This window comes from Carassius gibelio, chromosome B24, assembly GCF_023724105.1.
Source record: "Carassius gibelio isolate Cgi1373 ecotype wild population from Czech Republic chromosome B24, carGib1.2-hapl.c, whole genome shotgun sequence".
In the NCBI taxonomy this organism is placed as follows: Eukaryota; Metazoa; Chordata; class Actinopteri; order Cypriniformes; family Cyprinidae; genus Carassius; species Carassius gibelio.
In genome coordinates this window covers 7,383,950-7,400,410 of record NC_068419.1, presented here as the reverse complement: position 1 = coordinate 7,400,410, position 16,461 = coordinate 7,383,950, and the positions used below count along the sequence as shown (strand labels likewise).

The window sequence follows — 16,461 nt, the reverse complement described above, 5'->3', positions numbered from 1 at the left end:
AACAACTACATATTTTTTATCCTTCAAATAAGTTAATAATTAAAATAGTTTTCATGGGAAAGGCACCGTGAATGTGAGAGCCGTAATAGATTTCTTACCTCACCTTCTTATATATGTAATGTTGTATGAGTATCTTTAGGCAATAATAAGCAAAGCTACTAAAAGTATCACTATAATTGCATTGTTTTAACAAGTCACAAAAACATTATAAAACCTGTTATTTCTTTGGATTGGAGTGAATGGGAGGAAAAGTTTTTTCTAAAAATAATTCTTGTTGGAAGAGGAAGTTCCAGCAGATGGTGCTAAATTAACATGCATAGACTGACACTAAACATGTCTGCAACCAATAAACAAAGATAGATTCATTGTACCTAACAAATACATTTCTTTTTGTCATCTTTTCCATGTTTGTTTAAAGTTGTTAGTAAAGTATAACTGTATTTTTTTTTTAGGTTTTACTGACAATGTACAATAATAATGAATTGCCCAACACAAATTTTACAATTTCGGTAGATAAAAAAAGTGTATTATAACAGGATGAAAGAGGTCTTGAGCAGTGATGGCATAGTCTGAACTTAAATGATCTGTGTAAACATAAGAGTCAGAGGTCTGAACTCAGCAAAGGTAATTGCATAGAAATGTAAAGTATTCAGCTGTTTTGCCATTATGAGGCCTCAACTGCTGGGAAGCCAAATATTCACAGTTCTGTGTAACGGTCTGGATGGCCAAATTTATTTGGATCCATGTGTGCTTACATTTCCCCCCTCTTTAATTTCACAACAAAATAATGAAAAGTCTAAACACATCTCAACATTTGTCAAAATGTTTGTCATTATTTCTGTTACTCAAACAGACTCTGCTTAATATGTCCTTTTTTAAAGAAAGAATTTGCCAGGGAATGAGAACACTAAAAAGACACTAAATATTTTTGTTCCATACATCACTACAGTCATATTATCTTTTTTTTATTGTTGATTCTTATGTAAAGCTTGAAGGAATAGTTTACCTAAAAATGAAAATTGGCTGAAGATGTACTCACCCTAAAGCCATCCAAGATGTAGACACGTTTGTTCCTCCCTTGAGAAACAAAGGGAGTGAATAGGAGCCGTCGGAATGAGAGTCCAGACAACTGAAAATCTTGAAAAGCTGCATGTTTGTAAGAAAGAAATCCAACAAATAGAACAGTTTTGGACTGTTTTAACAATCTTAGAAACTTGATCTGTGCATATTTTTCTCCTGATTCAGAAAACAGTACTATAGACACAGCTTTTTGCTTTACAAGATATTCATTGATGGCCTGGAGCCATGTGGATAACTTGTGGATTATTGTGATGTTTTTATCAGCTGTTTTGACTCTCATTCTGACGGCACCCATTCACTGCAGAGGATCCAGTGGTGAGCCAGCTGTAATGATACATTGCCTCAAATCAGTTCTGATGAAGAAACAAACTAATCTACAATTTAGATGGCTTTAGAACAGAATATTCATGAAAAATAAAAATAAAAAATCCTTTCATCCCTCAACCTATGAAATATCCCAGAGTGAAACTGGCAGTAGAAAATATCAGATTTCAGATTCCTGTCTGAGCTGAATATCTTCATAATGGCATGGATCAGTCCACTATCTGTGGGAACTATCAGTGTAGGCCTTAATCTAGACTCTATTCACTGCTTTCTCTGCTCATTTTACTTTTTGGGAAGTGTTCCACCACTGAATCTCCATAGATGGTGAAATCCTGTCTGGGTTTTATTGTAATATACGCATCTGACGCGAGGTGCATTTTTTGGAAACGTAAAAGCATACGCCAGAATAAAAAGCCATAAATAACGATCAACTACATGTCAGTATTTTCCTTTGTGAAATGTTCCAGTGTAGATGGTCTGGATTTGAGAGAGCAATGTCTTTTCTGTTCATCTTCCCACATTGTCATCCAGCTTACTGCAAAGTAAAACCTGCTTCTCATATTTTATGAAAATGCATTAATTCAGACATCATAAAATCCTGTGTGGTTTGACAAACCACAAAATACACAGATTAATTTGTGTTCTTATCTGTCTGGCTAACGTCTGGTTCACATTTGAATAAAATGAACTCTCAGACATCACATTGGGTGGTTTCATCCAAAGCTCATTAAATGGTAGGATAATTTATAGTGTGTCACATTAGCCCTAGGACAACCAGAAGAGGTCACTGTCATGTCAAAGCCCAGACAGATATCTCCAGAATAACTACAAAGTCACTAATTAGCAAATTCTCACACTATATTTCATGCATTTTTTTAACATTATCCTCAAATACACTCTTAAAAATAAAGGCACTTTATTGCCAACTGGTTTCATGAAGAACCTTAAACAATCCATGGACACTTTCCATTCCACAAATGGTTAATTATAATGAAAAAAAAAAGTTTTTTAAAATGATTTTTACAGTAATAAAAAATAAAAAAGATTTTGTAACCAAACATGGTTCTTCTGTGGTTCTTGTTTCTTTCATGGTTCTTTCTTCTCACTGTATAAACCCCATTTGGAAACTTTATTTTTAAGAGTGAAAAGGTACAGTATATAACAGTCAGGAGGACATATTTTTTTTTCATATATTACAATGTTTCTGTTTGATATTCTCTTCCTTCCGTCAGTTCAGACAATGGAAACAATCAAAGGGTCAAAGGCTGCTATCTGATTTACATATTTCCACATCTGTCTCCAAACTCCATCACATGATGTTCATAGAGTCACATTACCTGACCAAGAACAAACACAATGCTTCTGAATGAGGTGATTTCCTGGAAGTGCGCGTCAGTGCTGAGAAAGTTGATTTATTAAACTGCTGTTTAGCTCAACTGACCCGTTACAAACACTGAGGCTATCTTGGGTGTCATTTATTGGGCAGATCTTTCAAATACAGATTTGCTGTTTTGAATTAATCAGTTATATAAATTATTAATTATAAAATTAATCAGGTTCAAATGAATGGTCCATCAGTGTTCCATCCATTCACTATTTTTGAAGTAATAAAACAAAAATGATTGGAGTGTTCTGACAGCTTCAGTCTTTGTAGAGTACCACAAAAATCCACATTTAATTCAGTGTGTTACTAGCTGTTCTTTGTAATTATTTGCCAAAATATTATGCCCAAAAATTCTGCCCTCTGTTATTTTTGTATAAAAGTCAAGTTGAGGCAAGTCGTTACGTGTTTTGGTGTATGCTTATTAAATACAATATGTACTGGCCAAAATAATGATTTAATATTTTTGTATTTTATTTTATTATACCCAATTGCTTTACTGTTTAAATGCTGCTGATAAGCCATTAAAGGCTGTTCAAAGGCCGGCTCAGGGACTACTTGAACTGGGGCATGTTGTCTATAAAGGTCGCCATGTGTTCAGTGACCTCTGTGTTTGTCCTGAACAGTGGAAATGTTCCATCACTTTTGTGTACCCAATGATTTAAAGCATGTGTCTATACAGAGACCGACTTTCAAAACTAAACCTACTCTGAGAAATATTTATTGGAGTAAAAAGTGTGACAACTAGCCTATTTAGCCCATAATCATCAAACTCACCCCAATTTGAGTGACCTCAAAGTAGATAAACACTCAAAGTGTTTGAAATGAATGCCAGTTAAGCATCTGTCCAAGTGCTGGCAGTCTAAGATGTGTGCATAAGGCTCATGTGACGATCTAAAGGAGGAGGAACAGTATCATCAGCCTCCCCTCAGCGGACGCTCACGCGCTCAGCTCTACTGCACAGCGCACGTGAATTCTGCGCGCTCAGAAGTGTATTCACCGGGCATCTTGGCACAAGTGGCTTGTTTTCTTCTGTCTTGAAGGATGACTTCCCGCCCTTTATGCTGACGGCTGCTCGGAACTTACGCTAAAGAGAGATATTATTAATGAAATCAGCAAGAAATGAAGATGAACCTTGTGAATTGTTTGGCTCTTCTCTTAGTTTGGCACGCGCACGCGGTAAGAAATCTACTTTACCTGCTCTGGTACTTCTGAGTCACTCAGCCTCAGGTGTGTGCCTTCAACATTCAATATGGGTAAAGTGTTGTCATTAGGGCCTTAATACATTAAATATGAAATTTGATTGAAACGTCCAAATAAAACATATCGAGTTTTCTCTACTTGAATGATATCCCCATACTTATATATTATAAAAACAGGCTAGCATGTTTCAGGTATGTATCAACTATATAATGTATGTAGATTTACTAAGGGTTTGAACAATGTTCTCAGTGTTTTTCCATAAAGGTCACGTCGAATTGTCACGTATTTTATGTTATATTTATAGTTTTATGCAAATGTTATGCTATACAAATCATGAAAGTCAGCTTTTATCAGCTTACAGTGGTCAAACTTGTTTTGGAATATGATGGTTGGTTTATTATTGGTACAAGTTGGTTTGCCAGGTTGATCTCAGCCCTGCTAGATCTATCATTAAAATCTGCTAACCATAAATGACCAGCCTGGTCTAGCTAGAAATGATGTCAAAACCAGTGATTCTTCAGAAGAATAAAGCATCGGCTACTGTTTAGTTTTTTGCAAATCATTTTGTGTTTTGTTATTGCTTTACTTTTTAAAAAGTGTATAATAGGCTGTTTAATGTCAGGTTTATTGGAGCATGTTGGGTCAAAATTCATTTAGTGAGCTATGTCTTTTTTTCCTGGGCACTAACAGTGGAAATATTTATTTATTTATTTATGGCTTCAAAGACTTTAAAGTATGTGTCTACAAGTTATAAACTTTTTTTTCCCCTGATAAATATTAATTGAGCACAAACTGATAGCAAGCCACGTTTTCTTCTGCTTTCAGCAAAAAAAAAAAAAAAATCAGATTTTATGTGTAATCGAAAGTAACTACGAAAAGGGTTTTCTATTTTACTTTTTTCTGCCGAGCAAGCAGGCCATTAAGGATAAAAGTGCAAAATTTCTATTGTAATTACATTTGGTTTATTGATCTTCGCTTTGCAACAACCTCTCTGCTTTCATTCCTGCTTGTGCTGTTCACTCTTATACAGTTTACAATTAAATTATAATTTAATTGAGTCTCAAATATGTTAAAAAGAGGCATAACACAGTGTTTTAAAGGAACGGTCAGAACTGGGTCAGGGCTATTCTAGACAAGATCTCTGTAGTGATTCAGGTGTTTTGCCCAAAGGGATCTCACGAAAAGATTCATCAGGGCACGAGCTACTCAATTTCATCCTGTGCAGAATATAACTGGTGGCATGCAGACAAATAAAAACCTAGGCCTATATGCTTTTTATTTTTGATGGTTTATAAAGCCTATTAACAGTCTCATAAAATTTGAACTTCGTATGTATGGCACAAAATGGCTGTTAGATATACTAACAACCAAATAAAATAAATGTAATGGTTTATAATGCATTGAAAAGTGAAAATATATATATATTTAAGGTAAAGTGTCTAATAACAAGTCGCAATATCTGATGCATAAAAAAACAGATAATACAAATGAGCAAATAGAATAAATTTATTGTGGTTTTTATTCTTAAAACAAGTGAAAAAAAAAAACCTAATATTCAAGATACATTCTCTGAAAACAAGTCTTATTATCTCATTCAGTTTTATTCTAATGTTAATTTTAGTTGTTTTTAAGATACCAATCACAATTAAGATTTTTTTTATTTTTCAGTGTAAATAGTAAGATATTAATAGTTTAGATGCAGGAAAAAACGATGCACCATAAATAAACTTGAATACGCTATTGTTTACAAGCCATTGCTTTTAATCTCGTTTTAAATAAGACAAAGCTTATCTATACAAAAGTCCATTAATCAGTTACTTATCTTGTAGATCATTGAGCTTCTCTTTGTGACCTTAATTAAAGTGCAACACTCTGTGTCCATATGGCTGCATCCCCAGAGGCACAGATACACCATGTAACACACAAACTCGACGTTAGTATGCTGGAGAATTCAAATGTAACATGTATATCAGTGTAGTTTGTCTTCTGCAGGGATTATGATACAAGATGACTGTCCTTCCACTCTACAGTCTTTGTCATGGATTAATAGAGAATGCACGCAAACGTAATTGTTTTGTGTGTAGCAATTCTTATATTTATATAAAATAACCTTTTGTTGTTGTACTACTTTTTTTAATTTACAGGGATTTGAAAGCCCATGGAATTTCTGCTTCCCAAAAATCCCTAAAACTAGGTTTTCAATCCGTGGATCAAGAGCTATCGGCAGACACTGAAGACATATTACACAGAGATCCCATCAAAGCTCAGAGAGGAAGTTGTGTATGGTTGTGCTCTATTAGAATTCAATCCATTCAATCCCTGACCAATTTCATACAGCAACATTTAATGCCAGTTTTTATTTCGCTACTCCTCGTCCTCCTGGGGTTTGAAGGTATCGGATTGTATTTCTGTGACAGGCTTTTGTGGTTTTGCGAAAAATGCCACTTTTATTTCCCTCTAAACACAATCCCAGCCTCCTATGCTGTACAAAAAACTTTTCCACTAAATACTTTGAGTACTCATGAATGAAAAAAAAAAAAAAAACCACAAAATGATTCATGAAACAACAAAAATGTGTTATTCTTCTGATAGTGGTTTAGTTTTCAAAATGACAAAAAAACGACAATAATCATCTAGGAGGTGTTTTTCTACTAAATACTGTGAGTAATCACAAACAAAGAATTTCTACATTGTTTATCATAGTAATAACATAGCTTTTTGTGTGGAATACAACTGTTTAAACAAAGCGATAAAATCTCTGAATGCTTTTGACCTTGAAATGCATTTCTTATTCTCGTTGAGAGAGTGTTTAATTACTTTTAAAGCGCTGCTTTATGCTCTAGTGTGAGAAATGGAAAGCTGGTTTGCGAACTGATAACAGTTGCACAACTGCTTTTCACCGTAAACACGAGACCACACGTTCTCAGATGATCAGTTGATGATATTTGCAAAGTTTCATGCTTTCCAGCTGATCCACTTCAGTTCAGTAAAGGTCCGCCAGAATCCAGCTTCTTCTTGTGCAGCTTAAGTCATCTTGACTGTGTCAGCACAGAAACACTGTCAAGCAAGAGAAGAGATAGTAAATATGTTTAACATTGTAGGTTGAAACCTGAACAGTTCAGAGCAAAACAATGTTTTATTCACTAACCACTTACAATCCAGTTTAACCAGGTGCTGAATGTGCTGCGTTTTGTCATTGTGTCCAATGAAAATAAAAGATTAGCGACCACATTTCATTGTACTGTAAGTAAATTTTCCCCTTGACCTTCAAATAAATAGTTGTCCTAAAAACACATGGAAATGAGTTTGTGTTGGCAGTTACTCCAGTGGGGTTTAAACATGAGCGAGCAGGAAACTGTGTCACATGCACAGCGCTACAGAAGGATGCAAAAGGATATTCCAAACAAATAGGGTGACTGAGTGACATTACAGACCGAGTGACATTACAGAGGTCATCTTTGTTCACAGAAGAAAATGAATGCAATGGACATGCTGCCACTCCAAATGTGACTGTAAATGTTATGGCTACTTTGGCCTCTTTCATAAATTAAGTAGATGGGGTAAGTTGTCACAAGGGCTATACCTCCTTTGTGACAACTTGCCCCAGTGTCTCTAATACATGAAAGTAATATTTCAGTTTTAATGTATTACTTACAATATCTGTTGGTTAAAACAAATAGTTTCCTATTTTTGTATGTTACCTACAGTAAAATTTTAAACTGTTTAAATGTTGCTGAAAAACCTATAGGCTTTTTAACAGCAGGATGTGACAACCTACCCCATATACAGACACCATTAAGTTGGATATGGGATTTTGTCACAAAGATCAACTAATATCTTTGCTTTTATTTTGCTAATAAGGGATAGTAAATACAGTTTTAAGCAACAGAACTGTTTTCAATATTAATAATAATAATAATAATAATAATAATAACAATAATAAAAAGTTCCTTGCGCACCAAATCAGCATATTAGAATGATTTATGAAAGGTCATGTGACTGAAGAAAGACTGACGTAATGCTAAAAAATTAGTTTTGCCATCACATTAATAAGATATATTTTAAAATAATTTAAAATGTATTAAAAGTTATTTTATAATTGTAATGATATTTAACAAATACTACTGTTTGTGCTGTTTTTTTTTTGTATCAAATAAATGTAGCCTTGGTAATCATTAGAGACTCATAAAAAAAAAATTAAATACATAATATTTTATATAATAATATTTTTTACTGACCCATACCTTTGAATATTAGTGTATGTGTCTATGTAGAATTTAACTTTAAAAATAAACTTACAGTCTTGTCTAAATGGTATTTAAAATGACTTTTCAGATAAATGTTTGCAATATTTACTTGAAACATCTTTAATAGCTCTGATAAGTGTAATTTATCTGATTATCTGAAATATTAATCTCATTTTGACATTGTAGTTACTTGCATTCTCATCACTTGGTTTACTTTTAGAAAGCACCAATCTCAGGTGGAGCTGTTTTACATGTTCATTGCACCAGATGCTTCCCTTTCAACTACAAAGCCTCTATTCATTTTACATACAAATTATTTTTTGAAAAACAATGTCAATTCCCATGAAGCAGAAGGATGAGTCAGATATGTGCCCGGGTGACCGGCCGCTGACGAGACTCAGTCTGCTAAACCAGGACAACAGACTATCAGTAATGATACAAGCGATGCACTTTCCTCACAGATTTCATTAAAATATGATGTACAAATGGAGCTCATTTGGATATTTTTAGTAGTGCTGAGATGGTTGAATTTATAGTTTTTGGTAATCCATACTGAATTCATTCTCTGTCAGAAATCAGTGAACAAATTCAATGTCAAATGTGTTTTCGACTCGGCTGTAATTGCTCTCAGCCTGAGTTAATCTCAGCCAGCGTGCATTTGCCTTGACAGTAAGGATCCAGAATAATCCTGATGCAATCACTCATATCATTAGTGTGCATGGCGATCTTGCTAGCTGTGATATATAGGGAAGAAAGCCCAGCTTGGATGAGTACGACTGCTCCCGTCAAAGATGTAGCTCAAGATTTTGAAAGAGATGAACGATGACAGACTAAAAGTGTAAACTTATGTCCTCCTCTGATCTGAGGCTGATTTGTCTCCGCGCTGTTCACTTAAAAAAACCCGAAGCCAAAGTGACTAAGAGCATGCAAACACATACATAACACACTGACCTTGCGTTAAAAACATTCAGGTTTAAAAATTTCAAATTCTTTTTTAAATACATGTTCTTAGTCGCTTTGATGTCAAACAGAATGCTTGTATTGTACATTTTCAAAAACAGCCTGTATTTTCTGAATTATTTTTTCCAGGTTTCTAAAGCAAATATGATCCATAGTTGAAGACCAACTGATGAGATCTTTAACTGATGACTTCATGTGACTCTGGTTAATTCCCTTGATATTATTACAGTTCTTATAATAGAGGATTTTGAGTCCATCAGTTGAGCAGGCTTTGTGGCGGCTCTTTGATCACAACAGCTTTGAGTTCAACTGTGGGATCAGTCATTTCAGATGATGTCACCAGAAAGCCGTCTAAACTGAGTTAGCAGTTCAGCACTGCCTTACTTAAAGCGCTGATTCAGGTGACAAACCTTTTGATGTTTATGTAGATCCATAAGCTTAGGCTGCATGTCTATGGAAATATGTATTGTTATGGAAGCCAGGGTATTTTGTAGTTAACTAAAACTAAAACCATAAAATATTACTTGAAATAAAATACTTGAAATCTTACTTTTTCACTTTTTCATGTAGTTGCCAAGGCTACATTGGTCCATCTGCAGTGAATGGGTGCCGTCAGAATGAGAGTTCAAACAGTTATTGTAAAACATCTCAACTCCTAAAAGCAACGTGTTTGTGATGAACAAATTGATGAATTTTTTACATTTTTAGCAATTTGTTTTTGATTAAAACTGTTGTTTCCAGCTAAAATACAAGTCCTTTGTATATAATATTGCTTTCTCCATTGAGAAAGCCAACTTGTTTGAATCAGGAGAGAAATATGCGTGCAGTAGGTCAAGCACTGTTTACAAGCACAAACAGTCCAAAACAGCTCCAAATAAATATGATTTTTCCAAAAAAATTTTGGAGGAAGTGTTATGAATTATGGACTCATATTTTGAATCCGTACATTTTCAGAAAATAACAATTTTTGGTTGAACAATACCCCAAAATACCTATAAAAAATAGTAGTCGCCAGTAGTCTCGTGGTTAGTGCGTTGATATACACCTCCACTGCGCTCATGGTGACCCAAGGTTGACTCCTGTCTTGAGGTCCTTTGCCGATCCTGCTCTCCTCTCTTCACCCAGTGCTTTCATGTCATCACTCCACTGTCCTATCCAAATAAAAAAACCATTAAAGCCCCCAAATAACTTAAAGAAATTAAATAAAACCTATAATAGTATATCATTGATACAAAAACAAAACTGAGACTTGTTTTGTTACTACTTGGAAGGGAGTAGCATTGAGATCATATGGCTGATTTTCTTTCCTTTGCCCCCTAAGGTCAACGCGAGACATGCAAACTGTCACTTTCTGTATGAGCTGCAGATGGCTGAGAAGGAATGTTTGGACATGCTGGCAGACGAGCTGCCTCCGCACACTCAAGGTACTGTGTGTTAGTGCACACGCACGTTACATCATCTTCGTAATCCACTTACAGCATCCGTTATGAACAGCATTTTGAATGGCCAGAATGTGAACCAGCAGTTCATTAGGCAATCTTTAAAAGATGTGTACTGTTGTGTGTATTTGTGTCATGTTCCCCATAAACAATACAGTGGAATAAATGTGAATGAGCTCTGGCCACATGGTTTGTCCTACATAATCAGTTAATGTCTCGTTGTTCTTCTGTCGGCATGCAGTGTTTGCTTTGACAGATGTAGAATCTGCCTTTAAGCTCAATGTTGAATTAGATGTTTATATTGTATGAATTGGACATGACCCACATATGGAAGCCTGTTTCCTTCTTATGGTAACTTTGTCTTTTTTTCTTGATTTTGTTATTTTAAACTGTATCTCACAATAACCTTTTTAATGTTTTTGAAAGAAGCCTCTTGTAGCCTGCATTGATCTTATTACAATTTAAAATAACTGTTTTCTATTTTAAAATGTAGTTTATTACTGCAATGGCAAATCTGAATTTTTTAAAATTCATTACTCCAGTCTTCAGTGTCACATGAACTTACGGAAATCATTCTAAAATGCTGATTCGGTACTCAAGTAACAGTTTCTTTATCAGTGTTAAAAACTTTTTTTTGTGGAGCCTTATAATATGTATTTTTTTATTTTTGGGGGGATTCTATGATAAAAAGAAAGTTGAAAAGAATAGTATTTATTTGAAAGAGATATCTTTTATAGCATTGTAAGTCTTTATTTCCACCCACTTTTGAATAATTTAATATATCTTTGCTGAATAAAAGTGTTTATTTCAAAGAGAAATCTTATAGACTCCAAACATCTGTATGTGATATTATACTTCATAAAGTGATTCAACCAAACCAAATTGATCAAAGTTAGAAGATATATAACTTTTTTAATGGAACAAAGATACAGAACTCATAGTATTGTGATGAGACCTTTAAGATCCAACTTTGAACCTTTTAAAACCCCAGATGTTTCAGTGAAGACTGTTTCAAAGGACTTTTTCCCAGCTTATATTATTGCTGGTCATTGACCATAATCACATACCCAGCTGTCCATAACCCTGGGGGACCACCTTCGTCATTTGCTTATTTATCGGTCAATTGTAATATTAAACTTCATTTAAAAGAAGAAGCCAAACTTACTAATAATATTCAGTCATAGAGAATCCATTCTTTATTTTTAAATGTTTGTTGTGTGTTGTTCTTTATGCTTTGCTTCCATTTTAGAATAAAATCAGAAGTGTGGGAACGACCCTGCTTTGCTTTGTTTGCCTTTTTGACAGTTGTATGGTGTCCATCAGTGGACAGATGTTCCAATTAATAGTAATTATTTGGCAGTACATACACACAGGACTTGACTATTCGAATTGGCGAAATGAGTGACAAATCCCTTTGGAGATGACTGCAAAAAAGCTGTTTGGACCACTTAATGTATCCCACATTTCTGATGGTTCATAAAAGGGCAAAGTGGATGGAGCACTGACCAATCAGAGGCAATGTTTACTGTGTCTTAAACAGTGCTTGATGAGTGACGTATTTTCTCTTAGTTTAGATTCCTTATTTTCCCTTAGAAACGACCAGCTGTTTCAGAGAAGACACAGCTGTCTAAAGGAATAGTTCCAAATAGTGAAAATTGGGCCATTATTTACAGTCCAAACCTGCATGACGTTTTTCTTCTTCTTCTTCTTTGGAACACAAGATGAAATTGGCAAGTTTTGAACAGTAGTGTATAATAAAATAAAATATTTTGTACTTCCCACTCTTTTCCATATACAGACAAGGAATGAGCGATTGGCCTTTAAAAATCAGCGTAAATGCATCATACAAGTGATTGATATGACTTGTACATTATATTCCAAATCCAAATGTGCTATATAGTGTTCTACAGAAGAAGAAAAATATATATACAGATTTGAGACATGATGGTGAGTAAATTATAACAGAACTGTAAACTTTCATGTCAGTTATTCCTGTAGTTCATAAAGGACTACATGTCCTCTTTGCTGTGATGTTCTGAGAGCGTTTGGATGTTGTAGATGATGATGTATGGTGGTGTGATGTCATTGTCAAACCTCTTTGACCATCTTTCTATTTATGTCCAGACCTTCACAACACACTCATCTGACCGCAGATGCTGGAATGTGTTTTGGTCCCTGTTGGCCGGTCTCATGAGATCCAGTGATTTTACCCTTTTTTATGTTTTATCTTACCTATCTGTAGTGTATGTGTATGTATCTGTAGTATCTAACCTATGCTAAATGAATAGCAAACTTGGATGATATTTGTAGGGTTATGTTAAAAGAGAAAACGTATTCAAGTACACTCAACACATAAAGCAGAAAGCCTCTCAAGAACATTAGTCAATAAATGCGGATCTTATCCCAAACTAAACATTTTCCCAGGTTCCTGTCAAACACATGTCAAGTTTCTCACATGCGCTGCTGCACTAATTTTGCTGAAGGTTCTGCTATTTCAACACATTTTAAGATCCAGATGTGTTAAGCTTTTGTATTGTTTTCTGTTTCTATGGCCTTACAGGTTGCAGGGGGATATGGGACAATTTTTCTTGCTGGCACCATGCTGACATTGGAGAGGTGGTCGACAACACCTGCCCCGTTGCACTTAAAAATTTGTTCACCAGAGATGGTAAATTTTACTTTAATATTTGCAAACTGTCATTTATCCATTTTAACATGATGCTGATTTTTTTTTATTGTTTAATTATTTAAATTTTAAGGGATAGATTACCCAAAAATGAAAAGTATGCCATTAATTACTTGCCTTCATGTTGTTTCAAACCCTTAAGACTTCCTTTTATCTTCCAAACACAGATTAAGATTTCCAGAAATTGCGGTTGAACCACTGATGTCATATGGACTATTTTAATGATTTCCTTACAACCTTTCTGGGCTTTTAACGTGAAAGTTGTGTTGCTGTCTATGGAGGGTCAGAAAATTCTTTGATCTCATCAAAAATATCTTAATCTGTGTTCTGGTTTTATGTGTTTGGAACAACTTGAGGGTGGGTAATTAATAACTTTCCCTTAATAATTGAATTCAGTTCATTTCAAAATAAAATATTTGGATATAATGCAACATTTACTTTGGTAAAATTAGATTTTTGTCCGTTTACATAAAAAAAAAATTGGGCACTGTCTTAAAGAAACTTCAATATATGTATATTTAAAAACCTTCGAGTTTATTGGATGTTAATGAAGAAATAGTTGACAGTCTTTCAAGAACTTGCAGATTCTATTTGGTAAGTACCTCAGAGAGCTGTCCTTTATAAACAGATGTCTAGATGTTCTCAAAAGGGTTTCATCAGTAAATATACAAACTAAAACAGGTCGTCCTATGGCATTAAGCTTTAAAACCCTATTTTATGAAGTTTATGATTAGCTCTGCTAATATGTGCACAATGCAGATAAGTAAAACAGTGGGGAAAATATTTATTTAATTACCTGCTGATGTTGCCCAATTAAAAAGAAATGAAGGGCCTGTAATTTTAACGGTAGGTTTATTTTAAAAGATAGAGACAGAAAATCAACAAAAAAATCCAGAAAAAACACATTATATAAAGGTTAGATATTGATTTAGATTTCAGTAAGTGAAATAAGTATTTGATCCCCTACGAGCCAGCAAGAATTCTGGCTCCCACAGATTGGTTATGTGCCCATGTGGAACACAGATCGGTCCCACCACTTTAAGAAGTAAGGATGATCATGAGAAAGGTGAGGGATCAGCCCCGAACTACACAGGAGAGGAGCTTGTTAATGATCTTAAGTCAGCTGGCAGTCACCAAGCAAACCAATGGTAACACACTACCGTGCATTGGCCCACAAGGTCCTCCAGCTCAAGAAGGTACATGTACAGTCCTGTTTAAAGTTTGCCAAAGAACATCTAAATGATTCAGAGAAGGCTTGGGAGAAAATGCTGTGGTCAAATGAGACCAAAAATTGACCTTTTTGGCATTAACTTGACCCGCCATTCTGATAATGAACTCAAGAACACCATCCCTACAGTCAAACACAGAAGTAGAAACATTATACTTTGGGGCTGTTTTTCTGCTAAAGGTACAGGACAACTTCATCGCATTGAGAGGCAAATCGACTGAGCCATGTACTGTAAAATCTTGGACGATAACCTCCTTCCCTCAGCCAGAACACTGAAGATGGGTCATGGATTGGTCTTCCAGCATGACAATGACCTGAAACATACTGCTAAGGCTACAAAGTAGTTGCTCAAGAAGAAGCACATTAAGGTCAAGAAGGGGAACAGCCAGTCTCCAGACCTCAATCCTGTAGAAAATCTGTGGAGGGAGCTGAAACTTCAAGTTGCCAAACGACAGCCAAGAAATCTTAAGGATTTAGAGAGGATCTGTAAAGCATAGTGGACCAAAATGCCTTCTGAGATGTGTGCAAACCTGGTGACCAACTACAAGAAACGTCTTACATCTGTCCTCGCCAACAAGGGTTTCTGCACCAAGAACTCAGTCATGTTTTGCTTGGGAATCAAATGCTTATTTCACTCACTGAAATCCAAATCAGATTCTAACCTTTATATAAAGCTTTTTTTTCTGTATTTTTTTGGTTAATATACAGTCTCTGTACGTTAAAATAAACCTACCATAAAAATTACAGACCCTTCATTTCTTTGTAAGTGGGCAAACTTACAAAATCAGCAGGCAAGCGAATAAATGTTTCCCCACTGTATACTGTTCTTATTTTCTAATTGTAAATGTGCTGATTTTGAGCGTGCATGTGTGAGTCTGAGTAAATTAATGAGTAAGGGAATATACTGAAGGCTGGAGTGAGTGAATCATGTCTTTCCCCTTCTGCTCGGACATGTTCATTGACCCGTGGACTCGAGCCGATGGCACAGAACCAGCACACCCTTTCTTCCCTACAGAGAAGTTGTCTGTCAAGCTCCAGATTGTGGGAGTACATAAAGCCATGATTTCCCAATCAGGCTATTTCCAGCTCTTGTGAGCTTTCTAACCTGCTGGCTCAGAGAGGTCATGCTGGAACACATGAACACATGGTGCCACTGGATATCCACCGAGTAAAGGAGCCAAATTAGCCCAGAACATCTGGAAACACATGCAGACCTGTGGTTTTATAGCACACGATTATCATTTCCAATCAAGCTTTCTAATGTATGCCTGAACTTTTCACAGATGAATCACTGTCATCATCATCAGCATCATTTATGCTCCATTAGCTGTTACCCCAGATATTATCTGCTGTTTTTTCCCCCCTAAAGTAGCTCTTGAAAAAAGCAACGCATTGCACTTTCTCAATCCGGTGTTCGGGGGATATATTTCCAATCATTTGACAGAGGTTAATGGATTGTAAGGGCTAGAACAGATATATATATATCACTTGTTCTCATTGTATGAAGTAGATTCAGGTGCCTCGAGGTTGTGTGGGCAGTAAATGGCTCAGTCTTTTCTTCTTCTTCGAATGAGCTCATGTACGATACATCAGGGGGGTTTCAGTTTGAGCTTAGAAAGAAAGCAAAAAAAAAAAAAGGTCTACTTTTCGGAAGTGTACTTTTCCACTTTCAGCTTTTACATTAATACTGGGGGATGTAAGGAATATTTATTTTGAAATATTGATTTCTGTACAGTTTTGGGGCTCTGCATTTAACCCATCCGAAGTGCACACACACAGAGCAGTGAACACACACACACTGTGAGCACACACCCGGAGCAGTGGGCAGCCATTTATGCTGCGGCGCCCGGGAAGCAGTTGGGGGTTCGGTGCCTTGCTCAAGGGCACCTAAGTCGTGGTATTGAAGGTGGAGA

At 35.5% G+C, this 16,461-nt stretch overlaps 1 protein-coding gene across 1 annotated transcript in view; it reads left to right on the top strand.

The window, feature by feature from the left end:
- Positions 1 to 3,714: 3,714 nt before the first annotated feature.
- LOC128012851 (vasoactive intestinal polypeptide receptor 2) overlaps positions 3,715 to 16,461 on the top strand; it is a 39,834-nt gene continuing 27,087 nt past the window's right edge. The window contains exons 1-3 of the mRNA XM_052595415.1: positions 3,715 to 3,964; positions 10,517 to 10,619; positions 13,195 to 13,302. Of these exons, the coding sequence (XP_052451375.1) occupies positions 3,908 to 3,964; positions 10,517 to 10,619; positions 13,195 to 13,302 (268 nt within the window). The 5' untranslated portion in view covers positions 3,715 to 3,907. The remainder of the gene's footprint in view (positions 3,965 to 10,516; positions 10,620 to 13,194; positions 13,303 to 16,461) is intronic.